Source organism: Scylla paramamosain, chromosome 2 (assembly GCF_035594125.1).
Source record: "Scylla paramamosain isolate STU-SP2022 chromosome 2, ASM3559412v1, whole genome shotgun sequence".
NCBI lineage: Eukaryota > Metazoa > Arthropoda > Malacostraca > Decapoda > Portunidae > Scylla > Scylla paramamosain.
The window spans coordinates 6,965,425-6,988,258 of record NC_087152.1 but is presented as its reverse complement, the minus strand read 5'-3'; the positions used below and the strand labels follow the sequence as shown (position 1 = coordinate 6,988,258).

The following is a 22,834-nucleotide window of genomic DNA, read 5'->3' as shown; positions in this document are numbered from 1 at the left end:
CGTAGGTTTTAGCGTCTCAGTTTGACCACTGTTACCAATACTGGTAGAAATCAGTGACATTTCGAAGGATGTTTTCATGATTGTATTGATATAATTTACCGAAGATTTTGCATTATTAATCTGAGAAATGTTCATGAGAACCTGACTAGTAATTTATTTGTATTTGAAAAATACACGTATTTAGTCCCTATTAAAGCTCAAAGCGCTTTAGAGTACGGGTTCAGTATACAATCTTCTTTGCTCTATGAAAAATAATAATAATAATAATAATAATAAACAGTGATAAGAAAAATGTAAACAAGTTTTGTGCAAAGGCACGAGTCTGGGACATCAACTAGAGTACACGACAATCAAGGGTGCAGCGGTAAGCCAAGGCAGTCACGCGCATGGACTTTGGAAACATGTAGGGAAGGATCCATCAACATTCTGTGCATTACTTCACTTCATTTATGGATCAAGAGTTTCGCCTTTATAACAGTGCTCTCTCATCTTTTCTTGCTTTCGGCCAGGCAACTTTTTCATTGTTCTATTCTCGTATATATTTTCAAGAATTTGTGTCTTTCCAATGTTTATCGATATCAAAAAGCTACTTATTTTAATTAAGTCGTACACCTTTGTCTGGCAACCACCAAACCTTATCATCCACACCACAATACCCGCACCGCAACATCGATCCACGCAAGAACACCGACACCACATCACCCACGCAACGATACTTACATCGCAACATTCACACAACACCCACACAATAATACGCACCACAGCACCCACGCCGCATCACCTAATCATATCACTCGGCACTCACTGAAACACTCCTCGCATGGCCTTCACCCACTGGCGGATGAAAAATAACTCCCTATTTTGTTTCGCAATTTAGGTGGAGTCAAGGAAAGGAGAGAATTTTTGCCTGTGGGAAAAGAGAACTAGAAATAATTAATATCAACCGCAGTTTCCCACACGAGTTTCCCTCCAGTCAGACTTCCTGGATGGTTACTGGAACTCAGCGTCACCACCCCCTGGGCTCGCCTTAACCTCGTGACCCTCAGACTCTCTCTCTCTCTCTCTCTCTCTCTCTCTCTCTCTCTCTCTCTCTCTCTCTCTCTGAAATACTCAAATTTGGCCCAAAAGCACATAAAACGTGGGAAGGCCATCCATCCATCCATCCATCCATCCATCTATCCTCGCCCCGTCGCCTTGTGACGGATGTGGGTAAAAGGGAAACTAAGGGAAATGTAAGAAAAAATAACGCTTAATTTGCTTGATAGTGTGTGTGTGTGTGTGTGTGTGTGTGTGTGTGTGTGTGTGTGTGTGTGTGCTATCTAAATTTTTGGTTTTATAGCTACGATGTCGAAAAAAAGAACAAATACTCTTATTACTACTACTACTACTACTACCACTACTACTACTACTACTACTACTACTACTACTCCTACTACTACTACTCCTACTATTACTACTACTGCTCCTGCTGCTGCTGCTGCTGCTGCTGCTGCTGTTGCTGCTGTTACTGCTCGTCCTCGTCCTCCTCCTCTTCCAACTCCTCCTCCTTCTCCTCCTCCTGCTACTACTACTACTGCTCCTCCTCCTCCTCCTCCTACTCCTCCTCCTCCTCCTCCTACTACTACTGCTGCTACTGCTACTACTACTAATACTACTCCTCGTCCTCCTCCTCCTCCCCCTTCCTCCTCCTCCTCCTCCTCCTCCTCCTCCTCCTCCTACTACTACTACTACTACTACTACTATCACTGCTCCTCGTCCTTCTCCTCCTCCTCCTCCTCCTCTCCCTCTTCCTCCTCCTCCTACTACTACTACTATTACTACTGCTCCAACTGCTGCTGCTGCTACTATTGCTGCTGCTGGTACTACTTCTATTTTTTGCCATTAATCATTATTATTATTATTATTATTATTATTATTATTATTATTATTATTATTATTATTATTATTTTAATCACCGTCATCATTATCGTTATTTATCATTATCACTATCATTACTATTACTACTGCTGAAATCACTAACATTACTACAAACGACTATTTTCAGTGGTATTACATGATTCACATCCCTTCCCTCCCGTCCTCCCGCGGCACCTTGAGAGCTCCACTGGACCTTAGCGCCTCAGCCAGGCCGCTGTCACCTCCACCCCACATCCTCAGTTCGTCGTCCACCGCCACTCACGCCGCACCACACCCCTCTGCTCATCCACTACTCCCTCAGGCAACGCTCCGAACCTTGAAACCTCGCGCTGCTCGAAGCACCTGTTTCGACTGTTGTTTGAGTTTCACAAGCGCATCCCACTCCGCGCAGATCAGTTTTAGCAAAGGAAGCGGAGGTGGAGAGACACGTCCGTGAGAATAATTACATTTACACGTTACATCAGACTTCTTCTTCCCGCCCATCCCGCCCACGTGCTTCCCGCGGCGTGGTGACCAGCGCCCGGCGGGATGAAGGGCGCGGGGAACCTCCTGGCGGCGACAGTGGTAGTGGTATTAGTGTCCTCTTTGGTGGTGGGGAAAGCCGGAGAGGAGACGCCGAGCCAGGATAAGGTGAGCTGTATAATTGAGGTGGAGAAAGGAGAGGAGGAAGAGGAGGATGAGTCGGCCACCGGAACCATAAAGTAGTAATTAATTAGAAGCTCATGTGATTACTGTGAGTGGTGTCATGTAGTCCGTGTTTTGTGCTGCGTGGCGTCTGTCTCCCAAAAGTCCCCCCCACGGTCAGCTGTCGTTCCTCCTCCGCCTCTTCTCGCCTTCTCATACCAGATGATGGGTTGTGTGAACCTTGAAGCGACCTACGTAGGCTGTTGCATGTGTATTTACATACTCTGCACACGTACGTGCATAGATAAGTTACTGTGCTTCACGCTTGATACACATGTCATGCAGTGTGTTTTGCTCCGTGTGTATATTCGTACGTGATTTGTGTGTTGGTCCGATTGTCAAGTGATTCAAGTCTATCCAGTGTGTTTTGACTGCTTGCATGTCTGTATGCCTTCGTCTGTCCGTCCATCTACCTTAACTACCTTGGTCTCTCTCTCTCTCTCTCTCTCTCTCTCTCTCTCTCTCTCTCTCTCTCTCTCGCTCTCTCTCCACCGCTACCAAAATCAAAATATTTTCGTCGCACCCCTATCACTGTCGCTTCCCACCATCACCCATCATCATCATGTACAGTACTTCCCATGTCCCTCTGCTCCCGGCCCACACACCACTACTCCCCGAACCATTACACAACGCCCCCTCCACGTTGCGCCACGTCACAGTTGGCTCAGCAGGAAACAAATTCACGTGGTAATAAGAGCGGCGTTAATCTTGGCCCATATTTTGAGGCAGTTTTTCTTTCACCTGCTTCCGTTAGGGTTCCCCACAGCTTACGGCTCATAATTTTCATAAACCACAGAGATGATTAGTCGCGTTCGTGTTTTTTTTTCCGTTGATGATGCAGAATCCATGTTAAACCACCACTAGAATCACGTAAACAGTCTTGAGAACCCCATTAACATAAATTAGAGCCTGTTAAAGTGTAGGCGAGATAAGATCCAGAAACCTTTGAAAATGGGATCTCTTGTCTCTCTCCAAACTCACGCTCCAGTCATGAGTTCTGATCAGTGAGAGATGATTATAGGTATTACGTTACTTTGCATGTCATCGCGAGTTTTCAAGTGTATAATTTACCTTCATGCATTTGAGTTTACAAGTCTGTTTTACATTCACACTTATACCATATATACCTATAATCATTCACCTTGCGAATACGGAGTGAAATTATGGCTGGTTTTACCCACACGATTTACGCAGAGCTACAATAGTCCTTTTTTTATTTTTCGTTTACGTTTTCATCCTGGAAATTAGCGCCATGAATTGCAGTAAAGCAAGGAATGTTGTTTATTATTCCTGTGGATGTAAGCTTTGGTTGATGGTAAGGTGGAGGTGGTGGTGGTCTGGTAGCACGTGCAGGTCATGCTGTGTGGCGCCAGTGAGTCTGGCTCGCCTTACTCTTGACATCGTGATTGAGGCGTCCGTCTTGTTGTGTTCCTCATAACAATGCACATGTGGTGATGATAGGTGCTGCTGATAATGGTAACTGTAATGATGGTGGTAATGATAATGATGAGGATATTGATGATGATGATGATGATAATAATAATAATACTAATAATACTACTAATAATAATAATGATAATGATGGTAATGCAAATAGTCGAATAGGTATTTCATGCAAGACATTCGCACTGATACGAATCGTAGTGTTGTTAGCTTAGTTAAGGCGATAAGGAATGTTGCTGTCTGACATTAGTAAAGGAGAGGCGAGGAACAAACAGCATGTGTGTGAAGGTAAAAATAAATAGATAATAATAATAATAATAATTCAGGAGTTATATTGTGATTTAGAATATTCTTACAATTCGAGATGAGTAAAGAGTGAGTTTGTAGAAAAGTAATCTAATCAAAATGCCTGTCGACAGATTATCTTTTGTTGATGTCTTCATGAAATATTTTGCATATATACTGATCTATGTATGTAAATATATAGTAACTGTACAGTCGCTTAGATCATCAGAGACTCACGCCGGTGATAATAAACAAATTATTTATGAATCATTGAGGCTTCAGGTCTACTTGCCCTGTTTCATGTTACAGCATGCAGTACAAAATTATTGATCAGACTGGGCAAGATTCAAGATTTCAGCAAAAAGAAAAAAACGAGATAGTGAAGCAGGGAAAGAGACTCAGTGACTGTGACCTAGTTGTGAAGCAGAGAGCGAGTTTATGAATGTAGACATACAAAGTGGAACTGCGTGAAATCAGAAAGAGAGATCTGTATATGGAAGAAAAAAATAATGCGAACATATTGAAAGGTATTAAAGGGATTGGGCAAAAGGAAAGTGTATGGAAAAGAGTTAAAGTATAATGAAAAAAAATAAATAAATAAAGCCTAGTAAATAAAGTACAAGGAGATTCTCTACGCATGGTTTTAGTCAAGAAAAGAAGCAAGATTGGTATAGAGACGTTTGCATGAAAGGGAAAACTGATAATTGCGTGTGACATGATACCTTCACACAATTACGTGATGCTTACGCGGCGTGGTGAGGCTTACCCGCCGTGACCGTGACAGGGTCGAGTGAGATCATTGGTTAGGGACACGATCAGATCTCATTTTGGTTTCAGTAAAAAAATGTTAGTAATGGAAGGCGTGAAAATTACCCTGAAAATTATAGGTTATGTAGCAGCGGTGCGCCATTAGGAGTGAGAATGAAAGTGGGTGCGATGAATGAGCCTAAGTACGGAGTAGGGGGAATGACAGGGCGTGTAAGGGGAAAGTTCTCAAGTGAATTGCCTTCACTGGGGGTGTTTTTGACATTTTACGGGAATGCGGTTGAATATCTAGTTAAAAAAAGTAGATAAATAAAGATTCTCTTAGAACGGTTTCCTAATACAGTGCAAATTGTGGTTTCCTGTTTTCCCATTACTCCGCCGCCGCTGCCAGCCGCCAGGCGTCCCTACACGACACAGATGACAGAGCAGTACGGGTGGCGGAGGCAGGAGGGATGGAGGGAAGGGGGAAGAAAGACCATCTCCAGCGTAGGGATTTTTATTTTATCTATTTATTTGTTTATTGTTTTTAACCTTTTTGTAATAATGGCAATGGCGAGCACTAGTGAGAAAACGTGATATGAGTACGAGTAACTTTTAACGTCAATGTCTTTATGAAATTATAAATTGAGTAACTAGTATTAGTCTTTCGAAAGAGTAGCATTGACAAGTATGGATGTCTTTAGAGATATGAGCGAGTAACCAGTATCAGCGTCTCTTAAAAATACTTCACTGTACGATTAGCTGATACCAATGTGATTTCCTCCTGATATTGATCACGTTTACTGAGGAATTCCCTGTAGACAAAAATCACGTGAAGGACAAAAAAGATAAATAGCGGTAAACCATTCGAGGAGCTACTGGTATGTAAGGAAGGTAAAGAAGCTATGAAGTAAATACCCAAGAAAAACCAAGATAACGACTGATGTAATTTTTGCGCCACTATCATGAGGTCATATGGCTCTGGGACGAAGAAAGAGACAATCAGACATTCAGACATTCGACCAAACCTGAGAGTTCCAGATTTCAGGGCCTTGTGGGGCGTATCAGGGTGAGGGGTTCCTGGGCTGAAGGGGTTCCAGGGCCATCAGCGTCGGGGATCTGAACAAGGATTTAATAGCGGCGTTGTGTTGCGTTTCACTGGATCATTTGCTGCGACCTTGGGGGGTTGGCTGCCTTCCCTTCAGGGCTTCTACTGGACTTTTACCTTCACTCGAATTGGGACGGGGGTGGAAATGGGGGAATGGGGTGATTGTGTTGTTGTTGTTGTTGTTACTTCTACTGATAATAATAATAATACTGCAACCACTTCACTTGAATTAGGGATGAGTTAGAAAATGGGGTTGTTGTTGTTGTTGTTATCACTACTACTACTACTACTACTACTACTACTACTACCACCACAACAACAACTAGTAATTTACCACTGCTAACTACCACTACAATTAACACAGATTGTCCTCAACCTAACATAAAAGCGAATAGTGAATCCTGTCCAGTACTACGTAGAAAGACGATGGCGTTCCTTCTGTTCCTTTTTTAATCACTCGCAGCACTGAAAGAATGGCAGGAAACGCGAATGATTGCCGCCACTTTCTGGATTTACTACCTGCGAATGACTTTTTAACCTCTTCTTCTCTTCTTTGGCGGAGGAGCAGCTGCGTGACACAAGGTTGCCGGGACAAGAGAGTTCGTAAAGTTTCTCCTCTGTTTTGGTGGCGGGTAGCGGGGAGTATTTAGACGCGTGAAGAAGTGAGAAAAAGATACGCAGATGTCTTTGATACGGACAACTCGCGGAGAAGAAGTGAGATTTCCTACCGCATCGCCCTTGCACACACACACACACACACACACACACACACACACACACACACACACACACACACCCGTAAGCCGCGTCGTGACTCCACCCCCGACCCGGTGAGTTGCGTCGAGGGTGAGAAGCGGCCACGCCCTCGGAAGCGTGCGGAATGGGACAAGAAGCAAGGTGAGAGGGAGGAAAACAGTGGCGGTGTGTGTATGTGTGTGTGTGTGTGTGTGTGTGTGTGTGTGAACGGGGAGGGAGAGGTGTGAGGAAGGGAAGGAGAGGAAGGACATTATTATCTCTGCTCTCCATTCCTCCGCTGAGTCTTTTGTTTCATATCCCTGGAAGATGAAGAGGCTGGTGTGAGATAGAGAGAGAGAGAGAGAGAGAGAGAGAGAGAGAGAGAGAGAGAGAGAGAGAGAGAGAGAGAAGCTTGGTGAAGATGTCTCGAGGAAGGTGAAGTGGGAGAAGCGGTGTAAGAGGGAGGCACAAGGCACTAAGGCAGAGTGAGGAAGAGGCACGCAGTAGTCAGTCGGTTCGTGATTATCTGGTGGTGTTGCAGGTCAAGGCGACATTTAGATTTTAGTGGCCCAGTGGTTTATTTTCATGGTTTTTCATGGTGGTTAAGTACTGGGAAATGATTCTTTAAAAATGCGCTTCAGTTAACGAAACATTTACGTTTTTGTTTATTATGAGCCATGTCCAGGTTTCTTTTTGACGTTTAATGTGAAACCATAAAAAAAAAGTTGCGCGAGCGTGCACACACACACACACACACACACATGCATCATTGACTGAGGGTTTATGTTTTTCTACCTTCCTATATCGTGAACTCCTTCAAGTGAGGTAAACCTTGACGACCTGGGAACTTACTGATATTTTTTGTCCCTTTTAGAACTTTTTTTTTTTCTGTTTGGCATTATTATTTTATTATATTTTCCTTGTGAAGTCCTTTCCTTCTTTTTTTCCACTTAAGAGCAACAGCCTTAGGCAAAAAGACGAAAATGGAAGGTGTAAATGGGGCTACTTATATTCTTTACATCATCAGACTTAAAGGATGTAATACTTTTTTATAGATGGGTTTATAAAGGTTACTTAACAGAGCATCATTGTGGTATTCATTGTTGATATTTCATGATGTAGGGCGAAGGGCGTAGCACAGACTCGGTGTGATGGATTAGTGGAGGATGATGTACAAGTCTTCATCATCGTCCTTCATCTTCGTTATTGATGTTGTGGTTCTTGAAAGCTACTTCTGTGGTTTGCTGTCGTCACTGATGGAGATGCTGATGACGGCGACGACTATGGTGATGTTAGGCTACTCATGTTCAGATACTTAAGCTTAAATTATGCTGGGATAAAATGCATGATTATGACAGTGTTAGACGTTTACGTGTTTGAGGTAACCAAACCTTGGCTCGCTACTTCACCAAGCCAAGGATAACTGCTCGTGGGAGTGGTGCTATTCTGAGCTACTGCTACTACCGCTACTGCTGCTGCTACTACTACTACTACTACTACTACTACTACTACTACTACTACTACTACTATTACTATTACTACTACTACTACTACTACTACTACTACTGCTGCTGCTGCTGCTATCACCATCACTAAACGTAACTACTTCCTAACAACCCCACCTCTACTGTCTCCTTCCCGCGCTGTAACTTAACCTCAAAGTGATTAACATGAAAAATTGTCAAGTTTTTCGCAGGAAGAAAGGGAGAGTGCGGAAGGAAATTACCGCAGGGAGGGAGTGAGAGGAGAGAGGGGAGGAGGAAGGTGAGAGTAAGGCGAGGTGGGAGGAACTATACTCAAGCAAGAAGTGACTGGGAACAGGCGGCGCTCAAGGGCGGATGAGTGTAGGTGAAGTGGAGCTTATTATGATTATTGTTGTGTGAGGGAGAGAGAGAGAGAGAGAGAGAGAGAGAGAGAGAGAGAGAGAGAGAGAGAGAGAGAGAGAGAGAGAGAGAGAGAGAGAGGGTATTGAGAAAAGTGCCATACGTGTTGTGTGACTAATTTATTGCGACTGGCTGAATCACCGACAGACTGATTTACTGACTGACAGACTGAATCACCGAATGACTGTCTGAACCCTGACTGATTTATTAACTGACTGACAGACTAAATCACTGACTAACAGATGCATTAACTTATATACTCGCACTGCCTGATTCACCACTCACTACCTCATTGACTGACCGACAAACTTATTCACTCATTCTCTCACACACCGACTAATAAGAGTAACCGCGCCTTGACCTCTTGAGCAAAAAACTATCCTTCAGACACCCGCCTCTGCTCCCGTGTGACAGATCTGTGAACAAGCTGCAGTGCGTGAGGTCGTGAGGCGAGGTGAGGGACGGGCGTGGTGAGGGACAGGCGTGAGAGAGGGTGGTGGGGGCGGTCATGGCGACGTCCTTGGCAACTTGCAACTCTCCTTCCTTCCCTTCCTCCCTTATTCTTCCCTCTCTTCCTCTCCCTTTCCTTCTCTTCTGTCCTCTTTCCTCCTTGGAGTTTTCGGTCTCTCTCCCTTCCCGCCCTCTTTTCTCCGCCCCGTCCTCTTTATTTCTTCTCTTTTCCTCATCTCTTCACCTTTGCAATCTCTCGTCTCCCGTCCTCTTCTCTCTGTGACGTTCATTCATATCTCTTCTCTTCTTCCTCTGCGTCGTTCTCTTATTTCTTCTCGTTATTTTATTCAATTATTCTCTCCTCTCCTCCCATCTTCTCTTTTTCCCATCTATACGGGTTTTCCTTCCGTCTGTTCCTCCCCTTTCATCATCTCCCTATTTTCCCGACATCTCATCTTGCATTTGCTCTCTTCTTTATCCTAGACTTCGTTTTCTTTCATGACTTCGATCCTTTATCCTTCTATCATGTTATTCCCTCCTCTGCCTGGCTGCCTTTTGGTCCTTTAATTTCTTCTTATTACTTTTTCACTACCGGTCCTTATCTTCAAATCTTACTCAAATCATACTTCAAATTTCTACTCCTATTTTCATCTTTCGCACCATCCCTTTTTCTCCACACTTTGCATTCACCTACGTTTACTACACCACCAAACATTAACCTCCCCAACAACAACAGTACATCACACCAGTACTACGCCTTTCCTGCTGCTGTCAGGTTCCCCAATCATCTGATGCGATAGGTAGTGTGCTACAGTAAAATTAAACTGCCGAGTAAGGAATTAAAGGTTTGTTACGCATTGAAATTTCTTGTGATCTCTTATAAAAAGGGGAAAAAAAACTACAACTTTCCTCCCTTTTTCTTGTTCTACCACTTCCCTTTCTCCTTCACGCGCTGCACTTGCTCCCCACTCCCTCTCGCTCCAAGATCGAAATAACAACATATTTAAATTTCGTCTCACGCCCTCTCTTCCTTGCTCGCATAAACCTGCCGAGGAACAGATCGACTAGAATTTGGAGGCAACAAGAAAGGCCGCGGGATAATTGCCTTGTAGAACCACCACCAGCACAAACCACAAACCGCAGGGAACAACATATCCTTAATTCTGATTCTCTCTCTCTCTCTCTCTCTCTCTCTCTCTCTCTCTCTCTCTCTCTCTCTCTCTCTCTCTCACTCCGGAAGACTCGCTGTAATACCTAGGTGGCGTTCCCTGCGTCAGTGCAGGGAGTAGGGAGGAGGCGGGTGTGGCTTGGTAGAGAGATGCCGAGGGTGGGAACACGTCTCGGTCGTGGGTTAGTGGTTGTGTGGGTGTAGGTGTGAGGTGCTTGTTTGTCGGGGAGAGGGAATGCTTCTGTGTGTGTGTGTGTGTGTGTGTGTGTGTGTGTGTGTGGAGGGGGGCTGTACTTGTGTGATTTTTTTTTTTCTTTTTTACGTGTCAAGAAACATCGGTCAAAAGAAGAAAAGAAAAAAAGAACACTTAAATTCCTGCTCCCAGTGAAAGTAGAATTAAAAAAAATGATTAAATAAATAAATCGAAAATATTGACAAATTAACTTCCAGAGATGATGGTGGTGGTGCGTGTGTGCGTGTGTGTAAAGCCATTATTATCGTTATTATTATTATTATTATCATTATTATTATTATTATTATTATTATTATTATTATTATTATTATTATCATTATTTTGTACTTCTGGCCTCGCGTCTGCAAGTCACCTGTTTCATTCACACCTTCCTTGTCACTTTTCTTTTCTTTCTCTTTGTTGTCGTTCCCTTTCCCAGGCCATCATGTCAGTTACGTTCCCTGCTTTCCTAACATTTCCTCTGTTTATCTTTTCCTTGTTCTTTATTTTACACGTGCTGTCACCGCCCTTCAACTTTGTCATTTGTTTGTCATACTTTAGCTTTTTTTTTCCTATCTCTCTTATTCTGCGTTTTCTCACTTACCGTTTTTTGTTCCTTCCTTCCTTCCTCCCTCCCTCCCTTCCGCCCTTTCGTTCTCTTTCTTTCTTTATTTCTTCCTCCGCTTCGTCTTCTTTTGCCGCCCTGCTAAAGCTTTCTCTTTCTCCTCTTTCGTCTCCTCCTCCTCCTCCTCCTCCGCCTCCGCCTCCTCCTCCTCCTCCTCCTCCTCCTCCTCCTCCTCCTCCTTGTGTTGCTATTATTGCTGTTGTTGATGATGTTGTTGTTATTGTTGTTGTTGTTGCTGTTGTTGCTGTTATTGTTGTTGGTGATGATGGTGGTGGTGTTTTTTTGTTTTTTTTTGCAATGTCTTTCCTTCTCCTCCTCCTCCTCCTCCTCCTCTTCCTTTTGTTCCTCTTGTTATTATTATTGCTATTATTGCTGATGTTTCTTTTCTGGTTTTAGTTCTTGTTTTCCTCCTCCTCCTCCTCCTCCTCCTCCTCCTATTTCTGTTGCTGTTGTTTTTGTTATTACCATTGCTATTACTGCTGTTATTTTTTTTTTCTGTTTTTGTTGTTTTCGTCCTCTTCTTCCTCTTCCCTTTCCATCGCTTTTCCTTCTCTTCCCTTTCCTCCCTCCCCATTCGTTCTTCTTCACCTCCTCCTCATCTCTTTCTATCTCTTTTCGTTCTCCTCCCTCTCATTCCTCTCCATCTCTTTCTATTCTCCTTCATCTCCTCTTCATCCCTTCGAATCTCTTTTCCTTCTCCCCGCCATGCTTCTCCTCCTCTATTCCTCCTCGTTTCTTCATACACCCTTCTTCCGTCTGTAAATGACATCCTCTGAGCGTCTTACTTCCTTTATTCGCCTGTGTCCGCCCTCCCTTCGTGTTTCCTTTCTTCTATCCCTCATTCTTTCTCTCCTGTTTTCCTCGAGTTCGCTCTTACGGGAAAATATAGGTGGGTGTTTTTCTTTTGTCTTATTCCAAATTGTTGAAACTGTTATATTTGTTTGTGTGTGTGTGTGTGTGTGTGTGTGTGTGTGTGTGTGTGTGTGTGTGTGTGTTTCTTAGCAATTCTATTTCTTTTATTTCTCTTTTGTTCTATGATTCTGTTGTCTGTATTTCTTTCATTCGTTTTTTTTCGATAAATTTTCGTTCTTAGCTTCATTTTTGCTCGTTCCTTCCACTTTTTTACATTCTCTCTCTCTCTCTCTCTCTCTCTCTCTCTCTCTCTCTCTCTCTCTCTCTCTCTCTCTCTCTCTCTCTCTGCTCTCTCTGCATCCATACCTCCATCCTTCCCTTCCTCGCTGCCTTTCACCTTCCGTCCCTCTCCACCTGGAAGGAAACGTCGATCACCCCAAGTACAGTCTCCACCTTGAGTTATCACCGCGTCACAGCAGCTGGAGAGACCTCAACAACACCTTGCCCATCTCATTTTTCTCCTCCCTCTTTCCAGCCCTCCCCGCTCCCTGCTTCCTCTCCCTCCCTGTTGCATCATTCCCACTGTTCTCATTATGTCATTTGCTCTCTCTCTCTCTCTCTCTCTCTCTCTCTCTCTCTCTCTCTCTCTCTCTCTCTCTCTCTCTCTCTCTCTCTCTTCCAAGGCCCGTGTTTATAAATGCTTTGCTCTCTCATAAACTGTTTTTCAAACGCCACATGGATGATTAGTCGAGTTCTTAAAGGTGTTTCTTTTTTTTCGGCACTGATAGTATATAACTCATTCAATTATCACTAAAATCATGAAAACACTTGAAAAAAAATCCTGTAATATTCTCTGGAGCGTGTTAGAAAATAAAGGTGAAGCGCTGTAACGCTAAACTGAACTAAAATCATGAAAGCACTTGAAAAAAAAAAAAAATCATGTAATTTTCTCTGGAGCGTGTTAAAAAAACAAACAAAGATAAGACGCTGAAATGTTGAAGTTTCACTAGAATCATGAAGGCACTTGAAAAAAAAAAGATAAATAATAACTTTGTGGAGTGTTAAAACCAAAGATAAGACGCCGAAACGTTGAATAATCACTAGAGCTAATGAAGACACTTTATTGAAAACTCCAGTAACACTGTCTGGAGTGTGTTAAAAAGTAAAGACCCTTAAACGTTTAAGAATCCCGTCCCAACTTTCCTATTCCTTTCTCCGTAGCTCGTGTCACAGTCGCTGGTTCAAAGGCCGCCCGCATGACAGTCCCTGGAAAAAAATGTTCACCTAATGACTGTGTGTGTGTGTGTGTAGATGGTTGCTGACTTTTTTTTTTCTATGTCTCTTCTCTCTTCGTTAATTTGCATGACGGTGCCGCACCTGACAAAGAACAAGTCTGGTGTTTCTTAACCTGTCATGGTATGTGCTATTTACATTTTTTCCTTTTTTTTTTTTTTTTTTTTTTACACCGTCTCGGGATTGCAGAGGGTGAGTGACATGTATCTGCTGTACTTTTTTTTTTTTTTTTTTTTTTACCCCAGGAAAACTTTGCATCATAATATTTGTAAATAGGGACAGGTTTATTTATTTTTTTCAGAAGGTACCTACGTGTGATAAGTCTTGCGTCATGATTGCAAAGAGAGAAGTGTTTTGTTTACTTTTATTTTTTATAGGATTTTTCTTATAATACGGGAAAACTTTGCATCATGAACATTTGGAAGTTGTTGTTGTTGTTGTTGTTGCTGCTCTTCCTTCCTCCCCCCACCACTCTCTCTCTCTCTCTCTCTCTCTCTCTCTCTCTCTCTCTCTCTCTCTCTCTCTCTCTCTCTCTCTCTCTCTCTCAGCAGTACTTTATTATTGTTTTTCCGTAATTTCACCACTTCTCTTTATTTTCGTTTCTCTACCCGCCTTTTCACTTCTCTTCATTCATCTATCAAACTTTCAACGTTACCATTTATTTCCGTAGCAGGAATTTGTTCCCTTCATTCACTATGTTCCCTCGACACGCACCTCACTCCTTCGCAATTTGTTTCCTTCACTGACCACTCCACAACACTCCCTCACATTCCACTCCCTCATTTCACTCCCTCATACAACATTCCTTCACACTGATTCCTCACACCATTCCCTCACATCGCTCCCTCACACACACACACACACACACACACACACACACACACACACACACACACACACACACACACACACACACCTTTCGCTCATACCACTCTCTCTCTCTCTCTCTCTCTCTCTCTCTCTCTCTCTCTCTCCTCTCTCTCTCTCTCTCTCTCTCTCTCTCTCTCTCTCTCTCTCTCTCTCTCCTCTCTCTCTCACGCGCGCACACATCTCACAACCTTGTAAACTTTAGACTAGCATATTTTCCTTCACCTTCCCCATTCACTCTCTCTCTCACTCATTCACACACGATTTCCCTGTCAACTCCCAGTCAATGTTCACACCGAGATTCCAGTCCGCCCTGTCATTTCTTAGTTATTTTCTCTCATTGTTCTTTTTAAATTCAGGAATTGTCTTTTTTCTATTCTTCCAGCTTTCTAGTTTTGCCAGTCAGTATTCTCAATCTTGTTAGTCTTTTGGGTTTTCCTGTGTTTCCGGTTTTCGTAGTTCTTTTTCCAGTTCAGTGTCCAGAGTTTTAGCTTTTCTTGTCCATTTTTTTCCCAATCAGTGTTTCTTTTCGTAGATTCAGTTTTCTTATTATTTTTCTGTTCGTGTCCATTTTCAGAATTCCACTTTTCCAGTCAGATTTCCCAATTTCTCCCATTCAGTTCCCAAGGTCAGTGTCCGCACAGTTTTCTCATCAGGGGACTTTCTAGAGTTTCAAAGTTAGTTTTAGCTTTTTTCCTGTTAGTTTTTTTTTCTTCCAGTTTCTCCTTGCCAGTTTTCGCAGTTGTTGTTTTTTTCCAGTTGAGTGTCCAGAATTTTGGCTTTTTTTTGTATTTTTTTTCTACAAATCAGCGTTTCTTTTTTGGTAGATTCAGTTTTCTTATTATTCCCTGTGTTCCAGTTTTTTTTTTCAGTTTCTCCCATTTAGTCCTCTTTCCAGTATTCCAATCTTCCAGTTTCTCTCCGTCAGTGTTATTTCCAGTATTCTAGTTTTTCCCAGTTTCCCCCAGTCAGTGTTATTCCCAGTATTCCAGATTTTTCTAGTTTCTCTCAGTCAGAGCTCTTTCCAGTATTCAAGTTTTCCAGTTTCTCTCAGTCAGTGCTCTTTCGTATTCCAGTTTTTGAAGTTTTTCCCAGTCAGTTCCCTTTCTTTGATTCTAGTTTTCCTGTCATTGTTTTTTTTTTCATTTTTTTCTGCTGTTTTTTTTTCCAGGATTGCAGTTCTCTTAACTATCCAAACTTAGTATTTGGTTTATGAGTGAGTGATAATGATGTAATGTTTCTTTCACAGGGGTATATAAGTGTAATTAATACGGAATCATGACCTTGGTATAAAAGAAAAGGTAAATCAAGTAATAATAATATCAATAAAATAATAAATAAATAGAATAGAAAAGAAGGAAAAGAAAAAAATAGTGAAAAGTAAAATGAGAACTTTTTAGAGCACATAAAGCCACAAAACTTTTATTACGTGCGTCTTCTTTCACTTCATTAAATCATGCGTGAAAAGCTACCGTTTATTGTGTCTGCATTGAGAGAAACACCTTCAGCCTTGAACTGGAAATAAATTAAATGTTTTGAAAGACGTTACAAAGAGTTTTCTGTCTTGTTCTTGTAATTTGTTAACTGATAGCAATCTCTCTCTCTCTCTCTCTCTCTCTCTCTCTCTCTCTCTCTCTCTCTCTCTCTCTCTCTCTCTCTCTCTCTCTCTCTCTCTCTCTCTCTCTCTCTCTCTCTCTCTCTCTCTCTCTCTCTCTCTCTCTCTCTCTCTCTCTCTCTCTCTCTCTCAGGGTCAGTCTGCACCACTGCTCCTCACCACAAATTGACCCTCACTCATCCTCACAACCTACTTCCCACTCCCTCAGTCACTCACTACTCTCATTCCCTCCCGATTATGTCCCTTCCACTCCACCTCTTTCTTTCCCACTCCCTCAATCCCGACACTTGTTCTGAACCCAATATTCGTAAACATTTCTTGTCGCTATAGTGGATGTTATTATTCCTCTCATAGTTGTTTTTATGATTCTAATGATAGCTGAACAAGAATTACATATCAGCACTGGAAAAGAACACAAATGGAAACCCAGCTAATCATCTCCTTGGCCTCTGAAAATATGATCGTCTAAGTTCCAATCCATTTTCAATCTTTTACTTCACTCCTCACTCCCTCACTCCTTGTACTCAGCCCATTCCTCCTATATGCTTTCAGCCCAACCTCTTGCAGTTACTTCCACTTGCATCTTTTTAAACGTGTCATACTTTCTTATCTCCCTTGTCATATGTCTTTCCTTTTTCTGTTTTTGTCTTTCTGTGCCTTTGTCTGCCTGTCTTACTTGTTTGTTTGTCTGTCTGCCTATTTGGCTGTCTGTCTGTATGCATTTTTGTCTGTCTGAATGTATATAGCTTATGAGTGCATGTACGAGTATATATATATATATATATATATATATATATATATATATATATATATATATATATATATATATATATATATATATATATATATGTTTGTCGGTTTGTCTTTGTCTCAGTTTTGTTTTCCGTTTGTTTAGTATTTTCTCTCTCTCTCTCTCTCTCTCTCTCTCCTCTCTCTCTCTCTCTCTCTCATCTCTCTCTCTCTCTCTCTCTCTCTCTCTCCACTAAGGCAAAGACCACTATTGCCAGGTTTTCCAATTAAGGGCGTGACACACCTCCACTTCACTCTCGGTATGTGACTGTCCTTGGTGTTTACATGTACATCATCCTGACACACCCCAAGCACCATTCTCTTTCTCTCTTCTCTTTACGTTTGTCTTCCCAGCGTCTCCTCCCTTCGTGCGCACCACTCATCCTCTTGCCGATTTCCTCCCCTCCCACGCGGATAGAGATGTACTGCAGAGATTGTTGTAATGTTTCCTGCTGGTTATGTTTTGTTGTTGTTGCTTGAGGGTATAAAGAAAGGAAGGCGTGAGGGAGGAAGGGAAAAAGGGAGGGAGGGACAGAGGATGTATGAGTTTATAAGTGTTTTGTCTTCATGCTAAAAGTTGTTTTCGTTTTAGATTTATTTTTTTTTATGTTTATTTATGTTTTCCTACTTTCTTTCTCTCTCTCTCTCTCTCTCTCTCTCTCTCTCTCTCTCTCTCTCTCTCTCTCTCTCTCTCTCTCTCTCTCTCTCTCTCTCTCTCTCTCTCTCTCTCTCTCTTTCCTTTCCCTCCATCACGGCCTTGCATTGCTCCTGGTGGGGCGGGGGTGAGGGAGGGAACCTTGAGTGGATGGGTGGAGGAGGGGTAAGGAAAGGAAGGCACGGGAGGGGAAGGGCGGGGCGGGAGATACATGGAAGATATGGGGCACGGTGGTCCTTGAGAGTGAGAGTGGAAGAAGGAAGGGATGTTGCACGTGGAGGTTTCATCTTGAGCATAACAAAGAGCAAGAACTAGGGACCTCATCTGTAAACTATAATTAACACATGTACACCTGTCTGTGTGTCTGCCTGCCTGTCCCTTCCCTCCCCTCTCCTTTCTTCTTTCCTTCCCTTTCTCTTTCCCTTGTTTTTCACTCCTCGCGTTTTCGTGTTGTCATAACTTTAATGTTTCTTCACTTTTTTTTTCAGAATCGTCTTGTAGTTTTTTTTTTTTTTTCTTGTTTACGTGACTCTACGGTTTCATTCACACACTTCCGGCCTTTTTTTTTTTCAATTATTGTTGCATAGTGTTTTCATAATGTTTGCCATGTTTTCTACGTAATCCAAGTGCTTGATTCGGATTTTTCATGTCACGCTTGTTGTTGGTGTTGTTATTGTCGTCGTCGTCATTGTTGTTGTTGTTGTTGCTCTTCTTGTTCTTATTTGTAGCAGCAGCAGCAGCAATAATAGTAGTAGTAGTAGTAGTAGTAGTAGTAGTAGTAGTAGTAGTAGCAGCAATAGTAGTAGAAGTAGTAGTAGTAGAAGTGTTTCCTCTCTTCATTATAAGCGTAAGGTGTCTCACGCTCTTGGCCTTTCCTCTGTTGATTGTTTCCTTGTCCAGTATTTCACATGAGTCGTCATCGCCCTTCAGGTTGTCATTCTCTCTCTCTCTCTCTCTCTCTCTCTCTCTCTCTCTCTCTCTCTCTCTCTCTCTCTCTCTCTCTCTCTCTCTCTCCATGAAATTAATCTTCATCTTGTCATATGAAAAAGTTTAATTGCCGAAAAAAATGTACGCGTGCATCCTCAAAATAGAATTATTTAGGCAAGCAATAATAAAGGCAATAATAAAAGCATTAGTGCAAATAAGGAGTGGCTGCAATGATTGTCACAAGATGATGTGTGTGTGTGTGTGTGTGTTGTGTGCGCGCGTTGCTTGGCTAACCACATGGAGGACTGTGGATCGTGTGTGCGCACAAGTGTGTGCATGCATTGGCCTATGAATACAATAAGAAGTTATAAGAAGTTAAGAAAGATGGATTATTCTCTTTCGTTGTAATTCCTCTAAGGTAGTGGGAACTGATGAAACTTCTTTAGTTCAAATTTCATAAACTATTCACTAATTTAGTACTGTCATGCTCATCACTTCTTAGTTTCCCCTTGGTTTCCAACAGTTGTATCGAAGGAGTAATGGAGGGAGGCACGTCTGTCATTCTTGGATTTCATCAAGAAGTACAGATAATCTACACTTCCGGGCAAACTAGATCAAATGACTATAATGATAACTTTCATCTCTGTTATTCTGTTTCTCAGTTAGAAATTTAGTGTAATTTATCACTATCACGTAAGGACCAACACATCTGTTGTTTGTTCTTCTTTTGTGTTTCATTGCAATATGCTTCTAGCCGTTGTGGTTTCGTGTTCCGGCCACATACTTTGCACGAACACAGTGACCGCCACCATGCACTGAGTACAGAGTCGTTTGACCGCCTGATGTAAACATGCCGCGGTGATGTAAATTCTTTGACGAAATGTGTGACTCAATCGGATGACTGGTGGAGTAGAGAAGCAACGTGGTGGGACTGACGAGGGCTGGCTGAGGTAACCACGTGAATGAATACTGGGAATATTGGAGGACTTTCACTTCGGTAAGAAATAAAAAAAATGCTAATCAGATAGACCAACAGGTGAATAAAAACTGCATTCATTAAGGAGGGAAAAAAATAATGGCGTAAGAAAAATGAAACCTCCGAAAAACGGAACCGAGATGTCACGAGTAGTGGGGTCATGGGTTGGTTCCTGAGCACCGTGACACCTTCCCCGCCGCCCCCGCCCATCATATGCCGCTGCTGCCATCACGAGAGGCACTTGACCACAAAATTCCAGGTGAGAAGAGGAAGAGGTGGAAGGGAGAGGAAGAGTGATGCAATGTGTGTCACGGGGATGAGGACGGAGGGAGACGGATTGGTGTGGCGGGAAGAGGGCCATCTGAGGTTTTCGTGGTTGAGGTATACTGTGAAGGATTTTCGGTCATGTGATGAAGGCCCTGGGGATGTGAAGCAGTCTGGAGCGACTTTATACATTTTCATACCTGAGTGACAAGCAGGAAGGCAAACAAGAACAGCTACAGACAAATGGACAGACAGACAAACAAACAAGCCGTGATCGAGGCGTCAGAGGCGTCAGACGGGTCATAATCACCCTTTCTACAGGCTACTCTACATTTCCATCGTCCTCCACGTTCCAGGACGCTCGCCATCGCCTTGGCTGGAGGATCCTCGCTGCGGCAGTTTGTTCGCGTTGCTTTCCGTCCCGAGCGATTCACTTTCCACTGTGGCCTTGAGACGCAGCTCGTAGTCCCCTTGGCGTCGCACTTCGCTTCACTGGTCTGCTCTGTCGCCTCGTTTTTTTTTTTTTTTTTTTTTTTTTTTTTTTTGTCATATTAATTTTGGCGTTACTTTACTTTTCAGTTTCTCCGATTTTTGCTCGCGATCATCAACATAAAGAGAAATGTGCCTTAGATCAACACAGTGAGAGAGTGTTACCTCTTTTATGTATAAAAGCTGGCGGGCAATCAGAGGCAGACATTTCTGTACCGCACCACTGCTCTCCCTTTCAAGTCTCCCTCAGGTAAAATTGTGTGAGCAATTCATATAATCAGAACGTCGACATATCTCACTTAGGGTGACCACCTTACAACGGAAAGGGAGACGGAGGTTCAAGAGCGTGACTGAACGGTGAATGGGTTGCGTGACACTGCAGGGGTGATGCCGTACCGCCGGAAATGGCGGCGCGGCATGCTGCTCAAAGCCTCGCAAAGCCTCGCCCGTGAAGTGAAGGAAAAGAGAAGGTTATCACGGCTCATCGCACCATTTCATTACTGTTTTCCGTATTTCTCCGTTTTTATAGGGCAGAAGAAAACGTAGTGCCATGAGGGCGGTAGCAACGAGGCCCGGAACTAAGCTGGAGTCGCAATGTTCACCATGTTTCCTTCTCGTCTGTTCGATTCGCGGCAGTGCCTCAATGCTCGCTTGGCAATGCACCTCCTCGTCGCCGTTGTTATTGTTATTGTTACTACTACTACTACTCCCATTTCCAGAAGAAGGTTGAGCCACGCGGGAAGCGGCAGACTGAAGGGATCGCACCAGGCATTTGTGACTTCGGCAGTGCGGGGGCGTCCACTTGGTGTTCCTGGAGCTCCCCGGGGCCCGACGCTGCCTCCAGGTAACTTCGCTTCCTCTTCTCCTTTCGCCGTTTTCTTAAAATGAAGGTTTGGTGCCATGTACGAGTCTTCAATTGTTTCTTGCCCTTGCATCTTCTTCTGTGACTCCCATCCTTTGCAGATTTACCTTAATTCCATTTCTCCACCTCACTCTGTTTTCCCCTCGATCATCATCACTTTCTCTCCCGCTACTCTAGCACCTATACAGATTCCTCAACTACACATCAAATTTTTACTCATAAATATAACTCGTCCTAATCCTAACCTTGCTTAAGCTAACAAAACTTAACCTAGCACTACCAATCCTGACCTCACCTTAAGAAAACTTGTATTTCCCTAACAATATTTTTAAGAAAACTTGTATTTCCCTAACAATATTTTTATTTCCTCTCCGTCTCCTCCAACACAGTCCTATCAGCCTCTCACACTTTCCTCACAGTTGAGAGTTACCTTTCCTCCTGAACTTTGCCTTCACTCCTGACCCTCATATCCATTACTTGTCTCAATTATTGGTGCTAGCAAACATAGGTAAAGAGTTTTATTTAACCAATTATAACAATTTGTTGAGTATTCCAGAATACTCTACCAGACAATATGCTTTCTTTTTATATTTTTTTCTTTCTTCTTTATTTTACTCAAGGGTGATACTGTATGTTTCTCCTATTGTTCAAATGATGGTGATTCACTTCTTACCAGCAACTTTGTTTCCATGAATGAGTGGCAACCAGCACCAACCTGATCTCAACTGTGGAAGCTTGGGGAGTGCTCAGAGCTGTCTGGATGGTAGTCTTTGGTGATGTTGCCAAATCCCTAAGTTGTCGGGACATGTCTAGGCCTCCTTGTGTGCGATGGACAAGGCCTACTAATCATAGGTCTGGATGTGGTGTGATGCCAGTGTATATAAATTAAGTGAAGAACATAGAAATGACATCCAACTCAATACTACATTAACTTCTTTGACTACTGCTGTGCTTTAAATCAATAGGTGGCACACGTTTATGTTGGATGTATAGGGAGGATGGAGGCTATGGAGGTTATGGTCCTGATACAACATAGCTGGTAAAGCTCGTGTGTTGCAGGGTGGAGAATGAAGGTGCCCCTGAGGCCTGGACACTCTCCACAGGAATTAACTCGCTGTGGGTTGGCGGGCCTTTTAACGACACCACTGGCGATGACAGGGGTGAGTGACAAGGGACAGGCAAGACCTAAACACTTAAAGCCTGTTTGAATACTGGTATAAGGAGAATGAATGTTTTGCTAGTACAAAGTCATGAATATTAGTACATCTCACTTCACTATCAGTCTTAGTCATTTTCCCATTAACTGATGTTCTCACTCAATGATAACCTTACGTACTATTACCATCCGGTTATAAAGCGTGCAACAAACTGACTTTGTATTCCTACCAAAACTCATAATTATAAGGGCTTGGATTATCCAAATTGTATCTTGAAATTAATTAAGATAGAAACTTTTCTTTATTTGTTTCAATTTCAGGGACATGGGCTAAACAGGGGCCCATCAGTGGTGAATGCGTTTTAGAGTTTTAGATGATTTATAGTGGTGGTTAATGATATGCACTCATAGCAAGGAAAGTTAGTGGTTTGCCATACCTAAAAAAAAAAATAATAATAATAATATTAACAATAATGATAGTAATGATAATGATGATAATAAAAAGCAGGAATGCATAGACTGATCAACAATAGAGAGCATCTGTCATTGGCATTGTTCGCATATTTGCACTTCCTCAGATGTTAAAATTATTACTGTGATAAAGATGGTGAGACAGAGTATGATGACTGTTTCTAATATTTTGGCACTTCTGCTGCTCCCATCAGGAGGATATGCCTTCCACGAAACCTCCAGCACGCCCTCTAAACTGGCACCACTTGCCGTGATGGAGTCTGAGATGCAAGGACCAACAGGTCCTAATGGTGAGTGTGTCTGTGATCCCCAGCAGTGGTGATTTTTTCATGACTGCCAATACT

At 42.7% G+C, this 22,834-nt stretch overlaps 1 protein-coding gene across 5 annotated transcripts in view; it reads left to right on the top strand.

The window, feature by feature from the left end:
* Positions 1–2,134: 2,134 nt before the first annotated feature.
* LOC135109345 (MAM and LDL-receptor class A domain-containing protein 1-like) overlaps positions 2,135–22,834 on the top strand; it is a 42,911-nt gene continuing 22,211 nt past the window's right edge. For 2 of the 5 annotated variants that reach the window (XR_010272677.1, XM_064020742.1), the window contains exons 1-5: positions 2,135–2,547; positions 14,864–14,914; positions 20,721–20,845; positions 21,923–22,023; positions 22,685–22,780. Coding sequence is in view for 4 of the 5 variants with exons in the window: in XM_064020742.1 (XP_063876812.1) it covers positions 2,446–2,547; positions 14,864–14,914; positions 20,721–20,845; positions 21,923–22,023; positions 22,685–22,780 (475 nt within the window). In the remaining variant the exon portion in view is untranslated. The remainder of the gene's footprint in view (positions 2,548–14,863; positions 14,915–20,720; positions 20,846–21,922; positions 22,024–22,684; positions 22,781–22,834) is intronic. The other 3 variants (XM_064020738.1, XM_064020757.1, XM_064020750.1) reach the window with 3 other exon arrangements.